The sequence below is a fragment of the Strix uralensis genome, chromosome 6, assembly GCF_047716275.1.
Source record: "Strix uralensis isolate ZFMK-TIS-50842 chromosome 6, bStrUra1, whole genome shotgun sequence".
Taxonomy (NCBI): domain Eukaryota; kingdom Metazoa; phylum Chordata; class Aves; order Strigiformes; family Strigidae; genus Strix; species Strix uralensis.
Genome location: NC_133977.1, coordinates 23215809 through 23241499, shown reverse-complemented (window position 1 = coordinate 23241499; position 25691 = coordinate 23215809). Strand labels below are relative to the sequence as shown.

The window sequence follows — 25691 nt, the reverse complement described above, 5'->3', positions numbered from 1 at the left end:
GAGTATATCTTCAAAAAATTACAAGGTATTTAAAAATCACCTATCTTTTGTACTTTTGGAGAAGTGTTAAAAATTATTTGCAGTTATGTTTATAGGGAAAATCACCCATTAATTTAATTAAAAGGTTATTTTTTCAGCTGTGGGTCTTAAATTCTTTTATAACATTTTCAATATGCTGAAAGGTATGGAATTTGCTTATAATATATATCTGGTATGATGCCTCATGTTTTGTGGCAAGATCACTGTCTCAGTGAAAAACAGTTATAAAGCTAAACTGATTGCTGTATGGAGATAATCTGTCATCAAATGTCATCATATTGTCATCAAATGTAGAGGAAGGACCGGTGTTAGTCAAAGAAAGTGACTTCAGTTTAGCAACAGATAATAAATAGGAAGGTGATGTTAGTGCAGCTCCCTTGCTGGCATTCCTTTTACAGGTCCAGGGAATGGAAGCAATATATATGCTGGCAGAAGGTTTGGAGGGTCTGCAGAAGTCAGCTAACAATAAACTTAAGGAGTATGTCAGTGACTCATGTAAGTAGGCTAAGTTGCTTCTCACTAGTGGTAGTTTGGCCTCTTTCCAGTTTCAACAGTGAAGGATTATCACAACCGACTGTCATAAAGTATATGTTGTAATACAGAGAAACTAGCTGGTTTAATAACTGCACAAAAGGTGGTGGCATGGTGATTTATGATGGCATAAGGTTGCTCAGCTGAGAGCTTCACAGAGTTCAGCAGCGCTGCTGAGAAAATGTGCTTGCTTTCACACTCCCTCATAGCAGTGAAGTGGCTGCTGTGAAATGAACACCTTCTTTTGACCAATCTGTGAAAAGGCATTTGGAACAGAAAATTCATCCAATCTCTGAGCTGGAAGGCAAGTGCTCTTTGTGCCAGGCTGAAAGACTGGGGATGCAACATGTACAAGGAACAGCTAAGAATGCAATTTAGAGTACTTGTTAATTCAGATAATGTCCTTTCAGCTGTAAGCAGTTGTGGGGACTGCTCTCCCCTTCATAAATTAGAGTGATCCTTCCACATGTAAGAGTCTGTGTGTCCAGAGCACATCTTTTACAAACTGATTAGCTTCACGAGAATCAAAATGGGAAACACAGTGTTTTAGCCCTCAGGGCTACAGTGTGGACAAGGAGGCTGCAATGCTGCTGCTTCCTCAAGGTATGATTCTTGGTACAGCTATCTTAAGGTTTCCTCATATTTGCCTCCACGTGCTGCAGTCATTCCTCCTGATTCCTGGCAAGGTGTTCCTGAAGTGGGAAGTCATGGGTGTGGCTGTAGCTGCCAAATACTAGTAGGTTCCAGTTTTCGGAGAGTTCTCTGGAGATAGTTAATCTGAGTTTCTCTTTTGATTGGCAGTATCAGCTCACTCTGTCATCTGATTAACCTGTACATACTGCTGATAGCACATGCATGCACAAACTCAGGTATTGCACAGACTCAGGTATTGCAGCAGAGTTTCTGTTCGACTCATTTGCAGTTTACCATGAATTGACTGAAAGAGAATACAGGGAATATTAACCACTTGTGAAGGAAGGACTACAAACAGCTCCTCAGGGAGCAATGACAGAAGCTCTGATAACAAGTATGTGAGGCAGGAAACTGCTAGTATAATCTTAAACCAAAGTGAAACTGGAAACCCCCTGGGTCCAACAGCCAGCAATCATCACTGCACAGCAAAACAACACGAGGGCCACAAATGAGGTCTTTGAAAGTCAGGAAGCTGGCAGTAGAGTGGGACCTGCTGAAGCATCTGGAGAGGTACCCAGCAATCAGTACCCCAGTGCTGCGAGGGCTCAATAAATTATTTTTTTACTTGATGGGGCTCTGAAGAAGGTGTTTCCCTTAATTACTGTAGTCCTTCGGAGGCACAGAGGGAAAGAATTCACTGCACACAAGTTTATCTCTAGATCTGTAAAAAGTCATGCTACACTTTTCTTCTGAAACAGATTTATTGCTGTCTTCCTTACCCCATGCAGTAGCAAGCTTTTGCAGTAACATACCATTCCTGGGGTTTTCACCTTTCTCTTTCTTTTCATCATCCAATTGGCTACTGTCTCTATGCTCACGATCTTTCATAAGAGGGACCGTGTTCAGTGGTGTGTTGTTGTGTGTGTCCCCCATTACCCATGTGCTTGAAGTGGTTTGGAGAGCAAGTTTTATCTTTTCTTGTAAGAATTTAGCTTTTTTGTCATGCTTTCCTGTCTGCTGAATGCAGTCAGTTACAGATACATACTCTGCTTGTTCTAAGCCAAATAATTAAGTAAGGGTCAGAAAATTAATGGAAAAAATACATACAGTTATGCTTCTGTCTGTGTATCAGTAAACAGTGCATGGAGTGCTGCCACAAAGTTACACCAATATCTTCATAAAAAGAAGTTGCTAGAATTGTTGCTGCTGGGACTATTTCTTGTAAGGAATGTAATGAAGATTGTACTACCGCTATGAGAAATTTATTATAGTCTGGTTTTAATAGTTGTAAAATGGCCTATGGTGTAGCTTTCTGTATTTAATCTGATTTTTCTGCATCTTAGCAATGGTACATCTGGAGAGATGCAGAAAACATAGTAGTAGCATGAAGTTTTAGTAATGAAAACTTCTGTAAACTTTGGATGGTGCAAATGTATAAACCTTATTTCTCTACCTGAAATATGGAGTCATATTTCTAAGTAAATTTTCAATATCTCCTGTACTGTGTTGTACAGGAAAGGGAAATTATTAAGAGTGTTTCAGGAGGCATCTTACTCTAATATTCAGAATTAAATGAAGGAAAGGTCTTTGCCAGTTCTTTACTGAACAAAAGTGAAAAGGCTATATTCCTCCTTATTAAAGTCTTGATGACAAATGGGTATGAATATTTCATCAGCCAGAAGAATACTCTGTTACCGTTCAAACCTAGTCTTATGCATTCATGAACTCCAGAGATTTACAGATCAGAATAATTTTATGATCTGTGGCAAAGACAAATATATACTAAATTGCCAAAATTTTGCAAGAGCAGTTTATTTAATAGAAGGAAGAAAACTATTAAATTTGAAAATAAGTTTTGGGAGAGATGATTTTTTTAAGAGCAGGTCCTGAAATATGGTTCTGCCTTACAGTATGAGGTTTTGTGTAATTAAATATTGGTTGTCTTAATAATTGCTCAATAAGCAAGCCTCAAATGCTTGCTTACTCTGTGTGAAGGAAGAAAATAAAAAGAAAAAAGAAAAGACAAAGAAGAGTTTGTTTACTTTAAAATATTTGCCTTGCAAGTTCCACACCACCCTCCTTTTGATTTCAATGAATGTTTTCTATGTAAACAGTATCTAGCATGAGATATGAACACCAACGATTATTAGCAGGCAATACTGTAGTATGCACATCTTCATCTGTCTTCCTTTAAGGATGTGAAAATAGTGACTGTGAGAAAAATGTATCTGGCTCATCTGTTAATAGAGCTGTCGGATCTCACTGGTTTTGCCTCTTGATATGCACTCAAGGATCTGGAGATCTGTAGGCCTTGGTACTCTTTGGTTTGGAAAGTTTTTGCATGTTCTGAGGGAGGCTAGCCTGAAAAAAGATTTGGCTAAAGTGGCAGTAGGCATTCTGCAGTGAGGACTGGGCTGCCCTGCGAGGGCAGGTGAGCTGGGAGCCGCGGGTTCCAGCGAGGCAGCAGGGGCCATGGCTGCACCGAGCAGGGACATCCTGGCAGGGCCCCAGCCAGGCGAGGGGGACAGGCCCAGGGATGGCAGCCAGGGTTGGTCCAGTGACTGCCAGGCGAGTCTGTAGCAACAAGGCAGACTCGAGGTCTGGCCAGGAGATGAAGTCCACGGGTTAGGGTTTGAGCCTGGATGAATGGGGGTTACATGCTCAGGCAGAGGCATGGCTGTAGGATAGCTTGGGCAGGGACCAAGGGTGATGGCCAGAGATTACACACAGCTCCCAAGAGAATCAGATGCCCTGACATTGCAAACTTTTGCAAAATTAGATAATCCACTGTGCTGCTTATGTTTCTCTGCATGTGCTGGGCATTATTCTGTGCTGGTTGTTGCAGCTGATAAGCAGTTTTACATGCTGGTCTTGCTTGAGTCAGAGCTCACGTGCCTGTCTGCTGCAGGTCTGTTTTCTCCTAATATTTTGGATTCCGAAAGACCTTTGTTATGTCAGAGTAGAGCCCACTCACGAGTCATTCTGGCATGGATGACTTCAGTTGCTGACACAATCTAATTGCCTTGTCAAGGATTAATTCTGTGGTAGTTTCCTTTTGAGTGATCATGATAAGATCTTTTATCAGGGACTTACTTAACTCATAAACCAACTTGCATGATTATCTCTTCATCTTTTGACAGCCATATTTTTAAGTGTTTTCTTTGTACACACAGCAAAAACCAAACCTCTAATGGATTTAATTTTTACATGGAGTACAGTATCCCTTTGGGTTTTTTTGACATTGCACTGTATTTCCTTTCTACATCTGAATTAGCAAATACATCAACTGCTTCAGAATCTGACTGCATCTGAAATTTTTTCTTCCTTCTTCCCTGTCATCCAGTAGCTGAAGATACAGAACGAACAGTGGTTTACAACTCCTCATTTTTCCACCTCCTTTTTTGTCCCTGGAGCCCAGAAGGCCAGTGAATCTTTTCTGAAATTGCTATAGGTCTGAGGTCCTTAAAAGAGAGAGTTACTGTTCAGAGAACAAGTCCAGCAGAACATGGCTTTCTCTAACCTGTCCTTGTCAGATGGGTATTTTAATTTTTTTGCCCTAGAAGCTAAGATATATGAATTTGCAGTTTCAAAATCACCAGTCTTTGTACTTTGTGGCCTTTTTCTGGCTGACCTTTCTCAGTAGTGATGAGAGGAAAGCAGTGTTCATAGTCTGTAACATTGTTTTCTAGGGTTTGCAGTAGTACCTCTGCTTCCAGTCTCATGAGAGCAGTGTTTTCTGTGTGTTCTGGACTGAACTAGTCAAGGGATCTGTAGTCTTACCTTGGAAATACTTTGTTTCAGCATCTGTCAAAAATAGGATTGGATGCTAAACCAGTATCTAACTCCAGCAACATTGATTATTATCAAAAGACTCAGTTAAATGAGACACATGCCTTGATCCCATTTATGTGTCTGCTTAAAGTATGGTTGTTAATTTACAACTTAACAAATACATAAAAACGTAAATGTTAACACATAGACTTTGTTTCTGAGCTTTAACCATTTTCCAGCTAATGTTATGCTTCACAATGGACTAATAGATTGTGAAAAGTTGAGCCAAATGTGAATAATCACTAAAGTGTGTTAGGGGGCAGGTGAGAATCTTCACATAGGGCCTAAAGCCATCAGCCTCTCCAGAAGGTGGCAAGCAATAGTTTGATGGAGGAACAGATTACTCTCTTCTTAGATAAATGACTAGTAGCTTGTGTTTTAGGGAAGTGGCCAAAGGTGAATTGCCCTAGAGATGGGGATGGTTCATAAAGCAAAAATGGTTGCCAAAGTAGGATTTCCTTCTGTAAGGGGGATATGAGCTGAAAAAGAGCTGTGAGTTTATTAGATAAGAAGACTCTTCAAGGCTGATCTGAGTCTAGATGGATGTAGACTTGTTTCTTTTAATTTCCATTCTCTTGTAACTTTATAAACCTTGGTGAACTCCATTGTCTATTGTGGATGTAGTAAATAAATTCTTCTATTAGTCATTTATGTTGACCTGATTTGGTCAACATAATAAATAAATACATAAATAAATACATAAATGTATCATCCCTGGGAGGGATGATATCAGTACAGCCAGATAACTTCAAGGAATTTGTGCCTATAGGCTCATGCAATCCATAGATGGTACTGAACTACTCTCAGGCAGTCAGCAGCCCAAAGCATTTCTTAGAGGCTGTAAAGGATAGTGGAGTTGCGCAGGCCAGTGCACAAGCCAATAACTCAGTGCCTAAGAAGAAGAGGTATTTCCATTGCTGAAGAGGAAATCTCTCTGGACTGCTAGTGAGAAGCCCAAGGATTGCAAAGGAGTATAAGGGTAGAGGACATTATTGCAAATTTTACAGATTGGGAAATTAGAGAGGGAAAAGTGAGATAATATTTCTTGGGTATGCACAAAATTCTTCTGTCCCAATACCTTAGCCCATTCCTATATAATGCTTTCAAGATCAGGTTTCTTCCAGCTCCTGTTAGTTGCTTCCCATATGGTGGTTGCCTTCACTAATGTAAAGGTTGAGCAGACTGTTAGGTCAGCATGCCTCTGAGATAACATCCCATTTTAGAATTAGTTCAGTTTTCATTAGTGAATTAACTGGACATATAAATATTTATGACTATCTCAGATGTCTGATTACAACAGGAAATAAATAATTCATTATAGAAAATTACCTTTGTACAATTGATACCACAAGGATATAAATCAGATATGGCAATTTCCAAAAAAGCAGCACAATATATTGTTTTTGTTCGAACACCCTGAAGTGAGTATCTTTTCGGTGCAACTGTTGCTGTTCTGAGTAACAAACCTTCCATTGTGTGAATAGGAGTGATGTGAGAAAGTCTATTTAGAGAAATGTGCAGATAATATAAGTATGTTGACAGTTGGGACAATTTAGGGAATCTATATACAGCATATGATTCCTCTTTGATGTTGGGAAGTTTCTGTGTGTAAGTCTATCAGTCCACAAGCACCATTTTGAATGGGGGTGTATTTGCCTTGTCTGTTGTACTTTTGCTTCTCTAGGTTGGTTGAAATAAACTTTGCACCTGCCAAAAGCTAACAAAGAGTAAAAAATAAATTTTGATGAGTGAATGACATTAAATAAAGGATTGAATACTCTGTGTGAGAAGCCAGTTATCAAGCTTTAAACTTAAACAGGGAGGCTAGACTTCAGTGGGAGGTTTTGGTCACATAATGGGTTTGAAGAGGAACCAACCCAACAAGGAAAGCCAGAAGATTAAAGAAAAAGGATTCTTATCAGCCATTTTAAAGGAAAATCAGCCTCTCTTTCCATGAAAAGGGTGCTTGCTGCAGAGATCAGGAGGAATGACTGTGAAAAGAAGAGCAACTGTGTTTCAGAGTAAATGGCACAAGCTTGAAAGAAGAGATTGAGGACTCCTGGTTATGGTGAGTTAGAAGCTGAAAGAGTTTGAGATGTCAGGAAACTGAGACAGTGAAGTCCTAAAACAAGATGTTTATTGTTTTGACTGTTTATTTATGTTCCTTGTAACAGCTAAAGTAAAGAGGTTTTCAGAAACCCTCTTAGGTCTGTGCATATATCTATTATACCTCACACATATCTTTAAAAATACACTTGTTGTGGAGCTCTGAGAGAGGGTTTCAAGGCACTGGAGAACAAGGTGCCAGCATACCTCTGTGGCTAGCTGAGCTGGTCCACAAAGTCATGTGTCTGATAAGAGAAGCCAAAATGCACATGCTCTGAGCTTCAAGGGATGCTTATAAACATAGCAATCCACAGGGATGCCTCTGCACTGTTACCTGGGGACAGCTGATGAGATTTCTGTGAGGGCTATTCCAGCAGAATATTGCTGTAATGTTTAGAGAGATGTAGCTTGGGATGCCTGTCTTCCTGTCAAATTACTATTTGAAAGGTACTAGTTCATCCAGTTTGTAAACTGAGAACCTGAAGCATGTATAAAATATGATTTCTGAGGTACAGGAAGTGAGTTACACTCAATTATATCTCTTGAGTTCTCCTAACTCCTAGGATTCTATTTGAAGTGTAAACTGTCCTTATAATGCTATCTAGTAGAAGGAGCACCCTAAAATAAGTCAGTGAAATCCTTACACTACGTCACTTATACGTGATATGAGTGATATCTTCCTTGAATGGAAGATGTCAGTGGTGTTTTGCTCATTGTGCTTTTATTCTGCTTCAAGCTTTGCTCTTTTAGTAGGTACTCCCAGCTTAAACAGAGAGGTAGGTGCTGGGGTTATTTGCAGAGTATCCTCACTGAGGAAAAATGACCCATTGCTATATGGCGTGATAGAACATAATGTCTGTAGGTTAAAGTATTGTTAAAAATTTGATGCAAACATAGTGCTGTAGATCCTGCTTCATATTGTGTGTACAATCTAATTTACTTACTTTTATGGTGAAAGCCTTAACTGATTTCTCAGTTCAGTGCTGCTTGTGGTGATATACGAGTATGTTATCTATTCTCTCTCTTTTTTTTTTGGTTTGTTGAAAGGTATCACAAAATGTTTTCCTCTTTCAAGTTCTGAAAGCCCACAGTATTGAACACAGAGCTGTTCCATAAACTGAACAATACATAAAAGAAAACTGAATAGCTGCTAATGAACTGCTAAAGGCTGGTTATTCCTGGTCATAGTTACTGTACCCCTACATAGATACTGTACATGGCACAGCATCGTTACCTGTCATGTTTTCTCTTTGTACATTAAGTTCAGGCATTCTCTTAATTTTCTTCAGGAGCATCTGCAGCAGCCCAAGAGTTAATCTGGGAAAAGAGGCCAGTTTATTAATTTATTCTCTGTTTGAATTCTATTCTGAAAGTTCATGGACGATTTTTTTTGTTGTTGTTTTTACTAAATTGTTCTCTCTTCAAGATCACAGCTCCTGGAGGTGTTAATCTCCCTCAAATCCCCTGAATCAGTAGGAATTGAAATTGATTAGTGCTTCTCAGTGTGAAATACCTGGCAGGAGCAAGCTCTGAGAATTTTTGCTTGTGTTCATATTGGCATCTGTTGTTTCTCCTGGGATGCTTGTACCTTTTCCTTCAATGGGATAGCTGAGTACATCGGTAATGCGTTTTTGTGTTAGTGGACATCAGGCCTATATGTAAATTGTGTAGACTTTCAGGCATCTTCTCTTGTGCAACAAAGACAAATGAGATCTTTCTTACTGATGACCATATATCAGAATGTATAGTAAAGCATACCAAGATCTAAATTACACTTAGAAGTTACAAAGTCAGGCTTTTTACCGGATGAATATCTGAGAGAATCAGAGTACTGATGCAATGTTGTTTGCTATGCAAGTCAGAATATACAAATGCATAAGTCATGAAGATAAGAAAATGTCCATCAGTTATTATATTTTACTCTGGAAAGCTATTTTCACTCCCCCGCCCCCCGCAAACTAGCTTCCCATCAGAGTTTGCTAACACATTAATCTTTCTGCTTGCCTTAAATAATAACAAATGGTAAGGTCTTTTCTGGGTTCAGATCAGCAAAAAATTTGTTTTTGTTTCTCTCTGTAGATTGCAGCATTATTAAATAATGTGTACAGGTATTACAGCTCTGAGCAGCTTCTATGTGTATCACTCTGTCCTTCTCTTTCACCTATCTGTACCCCCAAATCCCTAACTTATTTTCAAGCTCTATAATTAACTGTGAGCAGCAGTGGACATTGGCATTGTTCTGCCACTTTTTGTCAGCCTTTTCGGCTGGGAAGATGTCAAGCCAATTGCTTGTGGATTTGCCTTGGTCTTTGTTAGTGAACTCAGCTTAGATGGATATAGGCCCAGATAGCATAACCCGAATAATACATTTATAATTTATTAAACTTAATTCTTTAAAGGTTCTTTTGATAACTGCTCCATGAAGATAGCTGCTGAAGGAAGTTTAAAATTAATGGATTTTATCTCGTATGCCTATTATTATTTTTGAAGCCTGTTAGAGAAGAGAAATTATGCAAATTGGTGTCACGCTAGGCTACTGCACACATGCTGGTAATGCATAACAACTAGCTCACTGATGAAAATACTTCATCTTAAGCAAGAGTCATTGTCAGCACTGAGATGTTCTTTGTATCATGGTTAACAGTTTATTATTATTTTTCTTATGGATAAAAGAGAGTGTTCTCATTTAAAATCCTCATTAGAATAAAACTGCTGTAAAAGTAATGCTGGAGAATTATAGTAATGAATTATGATTGATTACATTATACAATTAAGGTATATTGTGAAACAATAGGAAGATCCCTTCAAAAAAATTAAGCAGTTGTTGCTCACTCTCTGTGAATGACTAAGTGGCTTTAATTCTTCAGCTCCTGCATGTAAAAGACTTGATAAATAGATCAGGCTCAGGATCAATTAGTGTCACAATGATCTTTAGTATTAATGAAGCAAAGCTGCTAGGATTGAACTGGTTTATCTGTACCCTCTTATGACAGCATCTTAAGCTAACACACACTGCATTGTCTGTCTAGTACTGGGCATAGGAACCAGTACGCAGAACATGCAGGTTTGTGCAGCACTGGCTGATACAAGTGCTCCCTGTGAGGAAGCTATCTTAGTCCTGAAGAATTCCGATATCCTTAGCGGGACAAAAATCCAATATCAGATAAGCTGGTTTCAGAAAATAGGTCGCTAACGTAAGTTTGCTGTTATTTTCTTCCCAGGTTTATCCTACATCTGTCTTAGATTTCTTTTTCCCCATCTGTACACAAAGCTTTTCTGATTAGACTACAGTGAAGAGCCTGGTTTTGGTCTAAGGGTTATCATTCTGTTGTAGCCCTTCATCCTTCCATTTTAACATTAACACATGCATTTTGTTTGCCCTGTTAAATTGCTGCCAAAAGAGGCAGAGAAAACCTTCTCAGGTATTGATTTTTCACACATGGGGACTGTAGCTCGTAGTCACTTGGTTTGCCACCTGCAGTTTATAACTGAATGGGCTCATGGGATGATAAATTTCATTTTAGTGCCAGGTTCCCAGCCTGAGGTGAAATTGATGTGTTAGCTGTTAGTCATTTGTAACTGCTTTAGTGTATTTTGCTTTTTGGAATTCTATTTAGATGACTAATATAAATGGCATTTTTGCAGTAGAGATGCCACTGATCAGAACTTCCTGTTTGAGTTGTTGATCCCAACTGGCTTTCAGATATTTGGATCTGGTCTTGGATATTCATTTCTGCTTAATATTTTTTTCGGTCTTTCTGCTTTTCATTGTTACATTTATCATATAATAATCATGAACTATTATCATGGTAACTGACCAGGTTGAATTTTATTCCACATTTGGAACTTGGAGCTGTATATATGGAGCTGATTAATTAGTGATCAAACAAATGAAATGTATTATAGTTCCTCGTGAATGAACAGGGGCTTTATTTTCAGTGGTACTCAAAACTTCACTAGAAGTTTTTGTTGATTTCTATGTTAGTACCCTTTACCTCACAGGATAAGATAACTCTGCAAAAATACTTGGTTTACCGTGTGCAGGAAGCAATTTTTTGCAATAATTTGAATCTCAGCAAAGCATTCAGTCTTTCATCACTGAATACAATTTTTGCTGTTGGTCCCAGCTTCCATTATAGGTTTTCTTAAATACACAATGCCACCCAGAAACCTTGGAAGTGTAGTTTTTCAATTAGTAATACATTTTGCTAGTTTTGGGAAAACAAAATAAAAATATATTTCTTGCACATTAGTGAGAAGTGCAGGTTTGCTTTACTAGTCATCTCTGAGGATTATGCAGTCTTTATATGCCTTGGCTTGGCCATTTTTTTGCTTAACTTCCAGTGTCAACACTGATTTTAGGACATTTATATCGAACCTTAGTGAAACAGTCTTTTGAAGTTTTGTGAGAAAATCCTTTCTCACAGAAGATTGCATCCAGATTTGACGGAAAATTAGAAATCCTCCAAATAAATATGTTTCCACAGTTTTCATAAAAATCTGTGTCAGGCTAGAGGAATGAACTGTAAGCAGTATCTACCCTGAGTGGGATACAGGTTGAATTTTGTCCTTGATACATTCTGCTTTGGTTGTTCCACCCATGTGCTAACAATTCCACCTTAAACACAGCAGATGTTGTCCTTTTGGGGTATCAGAGGAAAGAAAGAATCATAATTCTTTATGATGGTAGAAAATAAATAAAAAGATACAGATTTATCAAATTCATTAGTTTCACTGTTCATGAAACAAGTTGCTTTGTGGCTTTCTTAGTTTTGTGAATTACTGTTTACAAATCTTTTCACTTTAGCTACATTTCAGCTTTTGTGCATATTCAATTAGAGAAGTTCAGCTATGGTAAACCAGGATAAAGCATGGTGTATCTATGAAATTCTATGAAAATGAGTGGGATTGAATGATTCTAACAGAAAGAAATTTGATTACTAATATAATACCACTGACATCAGTGAAGATTAGATAGAAGAATCAAAGCACCGAGAAACTTTCTGAAGTGCTAGTGATCATTTTTATTAAATAAGATGGAGTGGCTTGAGTTCACCCTCATCTTTAAGACCTTGCTACTCTAGAAAACCCTATTGGTTGCTTGTTCTGTTCTTGATCATGCAGTAGATTGAGGCAGTGTTTAATTTAACTTAAAGTTCAGGGCCCCATTCTGTGCATGCTAAGCAGATCTCTTTAAGGCTAGTACTACAATGTCTGCAAGTTCCATTCAACTAGGAAATGGCTTGAGGTGAAGCAAACTGGTATGACTGTTGTAGACAGCAGATGACACAAAGCTATGAGTCTGTGGTAAGAGAGAAGCAACTTCAAAATGAATTACTGGGAAGCAGGAGACACTTGATATTTGAGGGAGATGCAATTACGAAGGACCCAAGATGCCAGTAGTGTTACCTGGACCAAATGAAAAATGGAAGTTTAGCAAGACTGTTGTGGCACTTGCTTGGGAGTTGCAGGATGAGGTGCTAAATACTTTGGAGTAAAATAACTTCTTTGTGACCCAGCAACAGAGTCAGCAGTGCATCCCGATCTGACATGGGCCTTCAGGAAGGGCTGAAAATGCATACCTGGTAAGAGCAGCATTAGATTTGCAGGGTAGCTGGTCAGGGGCCAAGCTGTCCTTCACATTTGCCTACATGCATCCTAGATCTGTTTGTTTATGAAACTGGGTGATTGTGAGGATGTATTTGCCCACCCAGAGTAATCTGCTTTTCTGTTTGATTTATATGAACAATACAGAAATGATCAGTCATTGGACAAAGGTTAATGCTTTACTCATAAATATAAGGGTGCAATAAGAGTTCACTTATAAAAATTTGTAATGCAACAGATTATGATGCAATGAATCTAAATGGAAACACGCAACTGGATTGTCTGGTCTAGGCACATACATCTTTCCTACCATGCATATTCCAGGATATCAATAGAGAGATTTCTGGTTTAGACTCAAACATTTGATCCAAGAATTTGAATTAAGTTTATAATCTTATAAATGCTTGTGGTTCAGAACTGCTTTTGGAGTGGTGGTGTGAAATTTTCATTTGACTAGTGTTCAAAAAATCAAGTTGTTTTTTCTCTTTATTTCTAGAGGAGGAGGTGACACCTACATTTCTCTGCCATGACATCAGTAGCTGTATTATGGGCAGTTTGCTGTGGTTGGTCACACAGAATCACACAGAATCATCTAGGTTGGAAAGGACCTTGAAGATCATCTAGTCCAACCTTTAACCTAGCATTGGCAGTTTCCAACTACACCACATCCCTAAGTGCTATGTCAACCCAACTCTTAAACACCTCCCGGGATGGGGACTCCACCACCTCCCTGGGCAGCCCATTCCAACACCTAACAACCCGTTCTGTAAAGAAATGCTTCCTAATATCCAGTCTAAACCTTCCCTGGCACAGCTGAGGCCATTCCCTCTTGTCCTATCGCTTGTTACTTGGTTAAAGAGACTCAGCCCCAGCTCTCTGCAACCTCCTTTCAGGTAGTTGTAGAGGGCGATGAGGTCTCCCCTCAGCCTCCTCTTCTCCAGACTGAACAACCCCAGTTCCCTCAGCCGCTCCTCGTACATGTGCTCCAGACCCTTCACCAGCTTCGTTGCCCTTCTCTTGACACGCTCGAGTAATTCAATGTCCTTTTTGAAGTGAGGGGCCCAAAACTGAACACAGTCATCGAGGTGCGGCCTCACCAGTGCTGAGTACAGGGGTAAGATCACTTCCTTGTCCCTGCTGGCCATGCTATTTCTGATGCAATCCAGGATGCCATTGGCCTTCTTGGCCACCTGGGCACACTGCTGGCTCATGTTCAGCTGGCTGTCAATCAACACCCCCAGGTCCCTCTCTGACTGGCAGCTCTCCAGCCACTCCTCCCCAAGCCTGTAGTGCTGCTGGGAGTTGTTGTGGCCCAAGTGCAGCACCCGGCATTTGGCCTTATATTTGATCTTAGGAATGGGGTTGTGTTTCATGCTGTGATGAACTAGAAGCATAGACAAGACAAGAGGCTAAACATTCACAATGCTTTCCTCAGAACTAGTGTCCAAACACAATCCATTGCCACTGGTTATTGCTCTATCTGGCCCTGTGGCTGATATTACAAATCTAAAATCTTAGATGATCTTGTCCATCCATATAAAGGAAGCAGAAGGAAAGAAAGTAACAAAGATACTCCTGAATTTAAAGGACTTTATGTAGAGATATAGAGTGTAGGTAAGCACAACTAGTAAAAAGTTAAAAAGCTTTAAGTTGAAGTATGTGGAAGGGCAGAACATGTTTCCCAGTTACATCCTTTCCATCTCCACTTTGAATACCCACAGAGTCAGTTTCATGGTTTGTATATTCAACAGAGACTTGTTCTGTGAAATGAATTTAGCAGGAGTGTTCTCAGGGATCTACCATATAAATAATAGCACTTCTATTCCTGATTGTCCTATTTTTCCCTTATGTCAGTCTAGTGAAAAGATGTGATCAGTTAAAATATGTTTCTTTTTGTTTGTAAGTTGTGTAGCATCAGTAACAGCTTTTGAACATACTTTTATCCTTCTCCTTCATCTCCTTCCATCACTGACTTTTATCCTAGAAAGAACTATGCACATCACATTCTGCAGTCTCTCTTTCTGAGACCAGTTGAGAACAGTTATAGGATGGTGTGTTGATGGATTCTTTTGTATGCTTCATTTGAAAATATTGACATCCTCTTTGTTTTAACCTAGCCAGTGAGAAACAGCAAGAGGAGGCTAGCAGAGGAAGCTGTTCTGACTATTGATTTTCTTGTGCCTTTAGGTGGTTCATTAATTCCTCTAACAATTGCTTCTTAGGTAGCTGTCTGGGTGTGACCATTACTAGCCAGCAGAATAGGGGCTGTCATGGCTGGGTGAAGCCATAGCTGATAATGTCAGCTTCACCTACTGAATTCTTCTATGAGTTATTCATTTAGTATGGAAGCAATGTTGAACTGCCTACAAATAGTGAAATACCTGCATTTTGAATATGACATTCTTATTCTTCCACAGTATGTGTAGATACCAGAAGAGTGAAAGCCAGCTGTTTCACAAGAGAGACGAGAGGGGCTAGACAAATAGAACATTGCAAAAATTAGCCCTGTGCACGAATTCTTTATGTGGAAACAGTATGGTAAATTTTCTTTCAGTAGTATTGACTGGTGTTGCTATTATGTCCCTACCAGTGATATTAGAATTCAAAACTGTCTAGTACTGTATACCATGACTGTTAGAAAGCACCAGGCTGGAATGAGGCTTTTACTAATTTCAGAACCTCTACAGATGTCCCATTTTACTGTGAGCTAGAAAAGGGTGCATGCTGGAAGGCAGTAGGCAGATCACTGTTGTATAGAAGTTGAGTAAGGCAGTACTGAAAATAGAACAGTAATTGTAAAGCTATTTCTGGCACTGTTTTTCTTGCTTATGAGTCCCTCTTGTCCCTGTAAGTTCTGAGAAAGCTGTGATAATAAATTTTAAGAAAAAGTTGCTGATTTTATTCCAGAAGTAATTATAACATAAAAAAATCTTCATGTAGTTACTCTATATAGGGTTTGGGTTTTTTTGTTTTGTCTTCACAACCCAGGTGAAGATCACAGTAGAACTTCTAGGACACCACATACTTTTCCAGGTGGCTATTTTGAGGCTATTCAGAGCCATGGAATGCAATTGGAAGGCTAGTTCATAGAGGGAAAAATGATTTATGTCCATAACCCATATTTCTTTTATGTTTTATATCAAACAATACTGTAGTCTGTCTTAGAGATACTGTTAAGGGGTGATAATATGCAGTCACTGATTCTAATGGTGACCTCACAGCAAAATATTTTTTTTTAGATGTAGATAAATGTTATTTGCACATTTACCTGACTGCAGTCTAAGTTAGTCTGTCATGCCTGGTCTGACTTAATTTGTTCTGACTATTAAAGGTTTTCAAAATAGAAAAATCAACAACTAAAACATCAGTGTGTTATCAACATTATTCTCACACTAAATCCAAAGCACAGCAATGTACCAGCTACTAGGAGGAAAATTATCCCAGCTAAAATCAGGACAAGGTGATATGAAGAATTCTTGGCCCAGGTGGCCAAGAAGGCCAATGGTATCCTGGATTGCATCAGAAATAGTGTGGCCAGCAGGGACAGGGAAGCCATCTTACCCCTGTACTCGGCACTGGTGAGGCCGCACCTCAATGACTGTGTTCAGTTTTGGGCGCCTCACTTCAAAAAGGACATTGAATTACTCGAGCGTGTCCAGAGAAGGGCAACGAAGCTGGTGAAGGGTCTGGAGCACATGTCATACGAGGAGCGGCTGAGGGAACTGGGGTTGTTCAGTCTGGAGAAGAGGAGGCTGAGGGGAGACCTCATCGCCCTCTACAACTACCTGAAAGGAGGTTGCAGAGAGCTGGGGCTGAGTCTCTTTAACCAAGTAACAAGCGATAGGACAAGAGGGAATGGCCTCAGCTGTGCCAGGGAAGGTTTAGACTGGATATTAGGAAGCATTTCTTTACAGAACGGGTTGTTAGGTGTTGGAATGGGCTGCTCAGGGAGGTGGTGGAGTCCCCATCCCGGGAGGTGTTTAAGAGTTGGGTTGACATAGCGCTGAGGGATATGGTGTAGTTGAGAACTGTCAATGTTAATGATTGGACTAGATGATCTTCAAGGTCTTTTCCAACCTAGATGATTCTGTGATTCTGTGAAGAAACCCATGATATTTACTTTAATGATGGAGAATATCTCTTTTTATGGGTAAATGAAAGAAAGCCTGTCAATGACTGAAGCCTGTTAATAAATTTTTGTCTTACCCTATTCTTTGTCTTGGTTGGTCAACTTTTACAAGATTTATTTTAAGTTAGCATATTATCTCTGCTTTAAAAAAAACCCATGCTGTTTGATCCTATTTCAGTCTGAGAGCAGTTTGACCAGAATCCATCAAGTTGTCCTTACTTTTGCTTTGCATTCTGTCTCTTCCCAAGTATGCAAAACAGGGTTTGGTAGAGTGCTGTGGGCTTATTGATGGCATGTAGTCATTCCTCAAATAGCATAAGTGTGTGGAGTCCCAAATAGCTTTGTGTAAGATGTTCCCTATCCAGTAGAGTTAATTGCCAAAGTGTAATTTTTCAGCATCTGGTGTGGGCTATTTTGCTTGCCTGTGTGGCACAGATTTAACCACTGAGAAACCTTCTCCAGCTGGTGGCAGAAATCATGAAATACTTGTAATCAGTAGATTCTCTAATAGGTTGAGGCTCCCTCTGGGGAGGGCACAGCTAGAAGTCACTCTTTGTACATCATTTCAAAGCCCAGAGGGATGTGGGGCCTGATGTGGGGGGAGTGAAAGGAGAAGTTTCTTCCTAAAGAAATTTCAGCTGCAGCATTTTAGTGTTTCTTCTGAATATGGGGTTGTTGTAAAAGTGGTTGCATTCATATGTAACTTTTCATTGTAGAAATAAAAAGGAAATGGCAACCCTTGTTTAAAAAAAGGACATTTTGTTTTCTGAAGCTCAGCATATCAGGAAACAGAAAAAGAAAAGCACACATTCACTTTACAACTTTGGCTTTTTCCTTTAATGTTTACATGGATTGAGAGCAGCCCTGCAGAGAAGGACTTGGGAGTAGAAGCGGATGGAAAACTGACTATGACCCAGCAATGTGCGCTCACAGCCCAGAAGGCCAACCGTATTCTGGGCTGCATCAAGAGAAGTGTGGCCAGCAGGTCGAGGGAGGGGATTCTCCCTCTCCACTCCACTCTCATGAGACCCCACCTGGAGCACTGTGTCCAGCTCTGGGGCCCCCAACATAAGAAGGACATGGACCTGCTTGAGTGGGTCCAGAGGAGGGACATGATGATGATCAGGGAGCTGGAGCACCTCCCCTATGAGGACAGGCTGAGAGTTGGGGTTGTTCAGCCTGGAGAAGAGAAGGCTCTGGGGAGACCTTATAGTGACCTTCCAGTACTTAAAGGGGGCTACAGGAAAGATGGGGAGGGACCCTTTATCAGGGGGTGTAGGGATAGGATGAGGGGTAATGGTTTTAAACTGAAAGAGGGAAGATTTAGATTAGATATAAGGAAGAAATTCTTCACTGTGGAGGTGGTGAGGCACTGGAACAGGTTGCCCAGAGAAGCTGTGGCTGCCCCCTCCCTGGCAGTGTTCAAGGCAAGGTTGGACGGGGCTTTGAGCAACCTGGTCTAGTGGAAGGTGTCCCTGCCCATGGCAGGGGGTTGGAACTAGATGATCTTGAAGGTCCCTTCCAACCCAAATCATTCTATGGTTCTATCACTTTGTGGGTTTTTTTAAAAAAAATCCAGATTTTACAATATTGAAGATAATAGCTATTAGAATATAGTATCCATAATAGATACTGTTCTTTTGCTCTTTTGTGCTGTAAAACATTCACATCTATCATGGGAATGTCATAAGGGTTACTATGTTGTGTGCAATGGGCACTTTCACTGATGGCAGCTGTAGAACCTCATTTGGATATACTGCTTGAGTTCAAGAAGAGGGTGTTTTAGTTTAAGCTGAAGATGTTTATGGTATGAACTTGGCAAATCTGATTCCATGTAATGGAATGCTGCCTGTAAATGCTGCCTTGTTATCACAATGCATAGAAGTGCTCACTCACTAAAATTTTTCTTCAGTCCTCCACCAGGACTCCATCTGTTACAATTTGTTGTTAGATTTTATTCTGTGAACATTGTCTTCTGGTATAAAGAAATGTTAATGTATTTTGAAAATTTGGAGATACCAAAGGATTAATTACTAATCAGAACAAAAGCAGGCAATGACACTAGATTGTTTTGTTTTGTTTTCAGGAAAAGCATATTTATCCACAACAGCTGCTTGGAGGGAGGCATCATAATAAATATTACATTGGTACAATGAGTGCCATGCATCATTTTCTGGACAATTTGTGTGATAGGGAAGTTGTTATAGGGACAGGGAAATAAATATCAGTCTATTTTTTTTTTTTTTTTGTGAGGTTGCATCAAAGCTGTTTGCAGTCTATTCTTCTCTGTTTCTTTGCACAGGAACGTCTGTAGCATTTCTCCCAAAGCATTAAAATCACAGATGTTCAATATGGGTTTTTTTAACCTGAGATGCAACTGTTCCAATTTATGTTTGTATTCAACTCCACCCCCAAACCTGCAAGCAAACCTTTCTCTTAAGTTTGGCTTATCAGGAGCTATCATGTGGCTGCTGTCTTCAGTGCATGTAGTACAGTCTCTTCACTGATTTCCGAGAAATTTTTCACCTGACCTGCTTCTCTGTTGAGGTGCTAACTGTATGTGTTCAGAATACTGTTATTTGTTTGTGGTGTGCTATATTGGATCCAGGTAGTGAGAAACTGTCCTAATAACTTACATTATTGACCCACAACCCCAGATAAATGACATTGACTCTAGCTTTTTTTTTTCACCCTTCTTTTTCTTTCTTTGCATTTTTGTGGTCAAGAGACCAAAGCAATTTGCTATACTATTTGGCACCATCTTTGGTGCAACTACAGTTTTAACCAAGGAGGGAAATAGAGTTTTTTTCTAAATGTGCCTGCCATTGTTTAAAAAAACATTATACTTCTAACCTGACTTTGGCAACAGCCATGTTTTGTGCCTGCTATATGGTAAATTACTTTAACACGTTTAACAACATGCAAACGTTTTGTCTTAGGATCTAAAGGAATTTAAAAATCTTTTCTGGAAAGGAACAAAGCATGCAAATGAGTTTACACACATGCTTCCAATTTGCATATTGCTATACAGACCTGCACTGCATGTGAATTTGCATACAGGTTACTTTCTTCTCTATCATGAACAGAAAGCACAATTATTTCTTTAATTAGATTGAAGAGCTGCTGCTTCATTTCTTATTATTTTACCATTTTCCCCAGCCTGGATCATGTTTCTTTCTGACTAAATTGCTCATGCCAAATAGTTGTCACTGATGCTGGAAATAGTGAAGAGATAAATATGACAGCAAGTTTTTTAAATTATTTCAAGCAGGTTTGCAGATATCAGACATGCTTAGAAAGAAATGGCTCAAACCTTAAAATTGACATGTATGTTTGAGATGCTAGTTGATCCATCTCCAAAAATCAAGAGCTTTTGCAGTCAGTGATGGTGTTGTCTTCAATTGCTTTTGTCAAGATCATTTTCTTATTTTTCTGCTTTGGCTTGTTCATGGATCTCAGACTTCACATCTCCTAGTTAAATGTACAGATAGCTGAAGTGGTCTACATACTGACAGCTACCAAATGGGCAAATAATAATTTTTCTTGGAGAAATCATGACCCCTAATGATGAATTATACAAGAAGATTTAGTTAATATCATCTTAAACTTCATCTTTCGTTTCTCTAATTCCAGTTCAGGGACAAGATCTAGGTTCTCACTACTTGAAATGAAATCCTAAAATGGTGTTGGCATTTTCCTAATCACCAGAACTTGCTAACTGTGTAATTTCAAGGGTGGGAGGGAGCCTTTTGCATAGGCTGCAGTGATCCATACATCACTCAGGAGTGTTTGTGGAAACAACTCCCCTGACCAGATCTCCTGAAGGTGGAGGTGTAGGCAGCTAGTGTAGCTGACCATAACACACTCTGACTGAAATATAGAGCTAGAGACAAGTGCAATTGTTGAGAACATCTCCAGTGATGAATGTCACCCCAGTGGTGTACCTGTTGCCTATTATCAAGTTAGTTTGTGTTTTATGATACCAGCCAGCCCAGTCTTAATTTCTATTAAGCTAGTTATACATAGCCCTGTTGTAGATATGGCAGATATGATGAGGTGTTACACCTACTGAATGCCTGTCTGGCAATTATCTAGGGGGCATTAGACAAAAATACAAGTATGACATGGCTTTTTAATGCATGAGAAATAGGGCCATGCATCATGAGCCATGTTAAACCAATTGTGTAAAATGTCCGTTAAAAGAGCATGCATTAGAGGGAGGGATCAGATTTTGTCAGAACTTGTTAAAATCTGTTCAGAATGATGCCGTGTATGGGGCAATGTTTGATGCAAATAATACATACAGAAAAGTAAGTAAAGAGAAGTGGTCTTCAGAGTTTTCTTTCCATTCCTTCATTTAGTGATCTTATCTTTCTGTCTGTATCACAATCAGTTGTGATTCTGTCTGTATTTCTTCTCAAATTAGGATAATATTTGATTTCATTGTCATCACATTCCTTCTTTAGTACAAAGTTATTTAGGGCTTCCCACTGTATGTGTGTCTGCTTTGTTTTCCAGGAAGCCATTGTATGGATTGTTTCAATATAAATCCAGTATGATTGGACTAGAATCATTAGCTGATCCCTCAGATACCTGGGAAATTATAGAGACCATTGGGAAAGGCACTTACGGTAAAGTCTATAAGGTCGCCAATAAGAAAGACGGGAGCCTGGCAGCAGTAAAGATTCTGGATCCTATCAGTGTAAGTAAAAAATATTAAACTGTACCTTCATTGTTAATTTTAAAGAATTCTCAGAGTTGAAAGGTTAATCAAATGTGTAAGATATCGAAAGTGTCCCAAAGGGAACAATTTTGCAAAATGCATTGACAGAAGGAGTTTGGTACCAGCACCTGAAAGCTGCAACTTACAATTTCATCATCTTGTATGTTATTTGAAGACAGCATTTGCCTAGTTTCTTTTTTAGGTTTATGTAATTCTTCTGGTACAAATGTAGGTGTCTGTGCTTGGAGCGTGGAAATGATAAGAAGGCACAGAGGCATTCCTCTTAGGGACCTGCTATAGCAGGGAAAATACAAGATGCTGTTAAACTTAATGTTCTTATTTTATTGTGTATACTCCCTAAAACAATTACTTTTCTTATCACAGAAGTACTGTGAACTTTAGGACATTTTATAGTTATCTTTTATAAGTGGGTAATACTGTGAGGCAATAGTTAAGATAAAAACAGAAGAAGAGCACAGCCCAAATTCTCAGAGGTGGTTCTGTGCCAGCTCCAGTTTTAGTGGGTATTAAATGCCTAGCTTCCCTTGGGAAGCAAGGCCCTCATTTTCAATGGAAGATTTAATTGACAGCTGCTCAGGTTGGATCAAACTGGAGTTTAATCATGACAGCTGGGCTAAAATACTTACTAAAAAATGTTATGCTGCTGTCATATATCACTACTGAAATTCATATTGGTATTCTGTTGTATAAATATGAAGGAGGTAATAAATAAGATGATATCCTTTTTAGCAAAATGCAAAAAAAAAGGGAAAATGCATGTAAGAGCTTAGATTTTCTAATAGTCACAGTCGGTGCAGAAACAAGGAAAGATTTGGTGCCTAGGTACTGTTCTGAGTGGTGGCCTGTATGCTGATATTAAACAGTATTTTGTAATTGTCATTCATTAACAAATATTTAGTAACATTTGCTTATTTCATGGGTTTTGGTTTGTCTCTCTTTAATTGTTTCCAGTGTATGTCTTTTTCTCATAAAAATGTCTTTGTTTCTATTGAGGTCCCCTTTGAGGTTTTGTGAAATTGTTCTCTGTTTGGGTCCTGTCTGATGACCATAGAAAAAAGAATGAATCAAAGGTTCATGTTTTTACAGTTAGCTTACACATTTAAAATATGCATATTTAAAAACAGGTTAGAAAATAATACATGTGTAAATTTCTTATTTAGACAACTGAGCAAAGTTAAGTATAATTTTTTTTTTTTCTGGCTAAGTATATTATGCACTGAAACAGTATTTGAAGAACAACTGCTTGCTTTACACAGACTTCACATTTCTGTATGTAAAAAAAGCAGGAGGGGCATGATTTGGTGTGGATTAAATTTACAGTATTGCATGAGTAATTTCACCTGCATTAAAGTAAAACCATTTAAATGTGCAAACTAAATAAAAAATAGTTCTTTTTATCCGTGAGAGGTTGTTCTTGTTTCCTATGAACTTACTGTGTTTATATGTTCTCTATGTTTGTGTTTTTTATTTAGGATGTAGATGAAGAAATTGAAGCAGAATATAATATTTTGCAGTTTCTTCCCAATCATCCTAATGTTGTTAGATTTTATGGGATGTTTTACAAAGCAGATCAATATGTGGGAGGACAGCTCTGGCTAGTACTTGAGGTAAAAACATTTTGATAACATTACATCTTAACTAGGAAATGTTGGGGGGTTTTTTTATTGCTAGAAGAGTCACAGACTTTCATGATTCTCTGATTAATCGCTGTTAATCAAAGGACTGGTGATAAGTGATGTGTGGTAGCCTACTGTTGAAAATCACATCCAAACTGCCTCCAAAGCAAGCAAATCTTTTTGATAAGAATGGTTTGCCTAAAAACGGCTTGATTTTTTTTCATGTTGGAGGATACATTAGATAAAACATTCTCTAAACTTTTGGAGAGCTCAAGCAGTTAAGGGGAATGGAAAAGATGATGAAGTAGTAACATGGAGGATGGTTAACAAACATGCTGCCTATTGCAAAAGTGAACAGGAACAATGTATTGGGAAAATCTGTTTTATGGTAATTTAAAACTAGAGGCTGGTTGTTGTTGAAAACCTAGCAACAGAAATGCCTTCTATTAACTCTTCTTGTTCAGTGGCAATCGGTATTCTTGCAATGAAAAATGTATTTTGGTGGTCTTGTTGCCAGTTAAACGACCGCTAAAGATTGTTGCAAGATGATAATTTCTTCTAGATATTTTCTAGGCTTAACTGATACAGAGCTTTGCACAGACTGATGGGCAGTAACAGACCATTCAAACATTTCTCTCTAGACGGGTGAAAGTTAGCATTCACTTTTAAATTACAAATCATTTTAGAAATTCCACTCCCTGTTCTTGAATGGTGACTGAAATCAGAATAGGGAATCTTTATTTCCACCTTAAGTTGTGGAATCCCAGCAATACATCTAATGTATGTGTACTGCAGAATTATGGAGCTTGAATAAAAACCTTTGGCTGTGCTTCATCTTAAATTTCAGTAACTGTCAAAAAAAGGGGCTTTAGTATTTATCTTTTGGTGTTGTTTTCTATTACAGTAGAAAACCTGCCTGCTGACTTTGTGTTGAGTTTGGGCTTGGTTTCTCATGTGTTTTCTTTTTTTAATACAAGTGTAGCATATCTGAAAGATGCGTCATATGTGGTATTCCATATAGCAAAATTTTATAAAGCGAAATCGTAACATATTCTACGTAAGAAAATTGAATGTAGAATTTGAGAGAGTTAGGTGTTTCTACAGACCTTATCAATTAAGTATGTTCATTTCAGGTGGCTTTTGGCGCACATTGTTCAAAGTTTTAAAGAGATATGACATTTTAAAAAATGTGTTTTCCTTATACAGATAAATTTACCAGACAAGGCAAACTTTTTCTTGCCTTGGAATTTACATGCAAATTTATGTATGCATAGCAGTTACTTTTTATATTATAAATTAATGACACTTTTTCAGTAAAAGGGAATATACAAAGTATGCAGACTTTGATCCCTGAGTCTTTGAAATATATTCATTGGATGTGTGACTTCCAAAATTTGTAACAAAAAGGTGGATTTTTCTTTTTTTTCCCTTTAGGCACAATTTTGCCATGTTTACTCACTACAAGCAGGACCTCACTTTGATAATGTCTAGGATGAGGAAGGGTAACAGAAGTGGACACCATATATATTTTTATGATGATGCAATTCTTGGATAGGTGTAGCACAGACAACTGTAAAGCAAGCTTCCCTACTTTTCCATCTAAATGTCCACTTTTTAAGGTATTACCATTAGGTATAAAGTGGTAATGAAGTTTACAAGTTCATTTTGTCCTAGATCTTTGTTGACTGTCAAGAACAGTGTCACTGACAGCAGCAGTAGTGTTTGTGGGATATATTTATTTTCAGAGTCAGTCATTCGTTTAACGTATGCTACCAAACAGCTGTCAGTCTGTATAATTTTTCAGTCACAACCAGCTTGGGTGTTTTTTGAAGTGAGGGCATACTTTTCTATATTTTATTTCCAGGCTAGAGATAAGTTTAGTACAGCCTGTCTCAACAGAACATTTAGCACAATGAAAGCAATAAATAAAAATCTTTGACTTAATGTCTTGTCAGCAAATGGTTAAACATGGAAAGAAAAACATGCAGATTCTTTCCTGAGATGTTGAAGTTCTCCTGTAAATACATTTGATGATTGATATTGAGCTGAATGCTCCCACCTTATTGATTAAAAAAAAAGATCCCTAGTAATTAATTAAAAAGCAAAGTAAAATTCCTGCAGAACTCATCAATGTTTTCAGTGATGAAATTTTGTTTCAGGATCTTATTTACATAAAGGATGTCTTATCATGTGATCTCATCCTTTCCACAAACTAAAACTTTTAGTCTAGTGAAATTTTTTGATGCAAGGGGAATTTAGTAATAAATGAAGGAAAATATCAACATATCATAGAAATTAGTTATTGAACTGATCCACAACTCAAAAGCCATTTGAGAGATGCAAAACTTGAGAGTTTGTAGAACATCTGTTTTCATGCCATTCTCCTGATTTATAGTAGTATATTCAACTTAATACTGATAACATAAAATGAACTTGTGTTGAAGTGCATGAGATT

At 38.5% G+C, this 25691-nt stretch overlaps 1 protein-coding gene across 1 annotated transcript in view; it reads left to right on the top strand.

The window, feature by feature from the left end:
• MYO3B (myosin IIIB) overlaps nucleotides 1-25691 on the top strand; it is a 214168-nt gene that overhangs the window by 10197 nt on the left and 178280 nt on the right. The window contains 2 exon segments of the mRNA XM_074873256.1: nucleotides 21395-21578; nucleotides 23093-23227. Coding sequence (XP_074729357.1) covers nucleotides 21395-21578; nucleotides 23093-23227 — 319 coding nt within the window.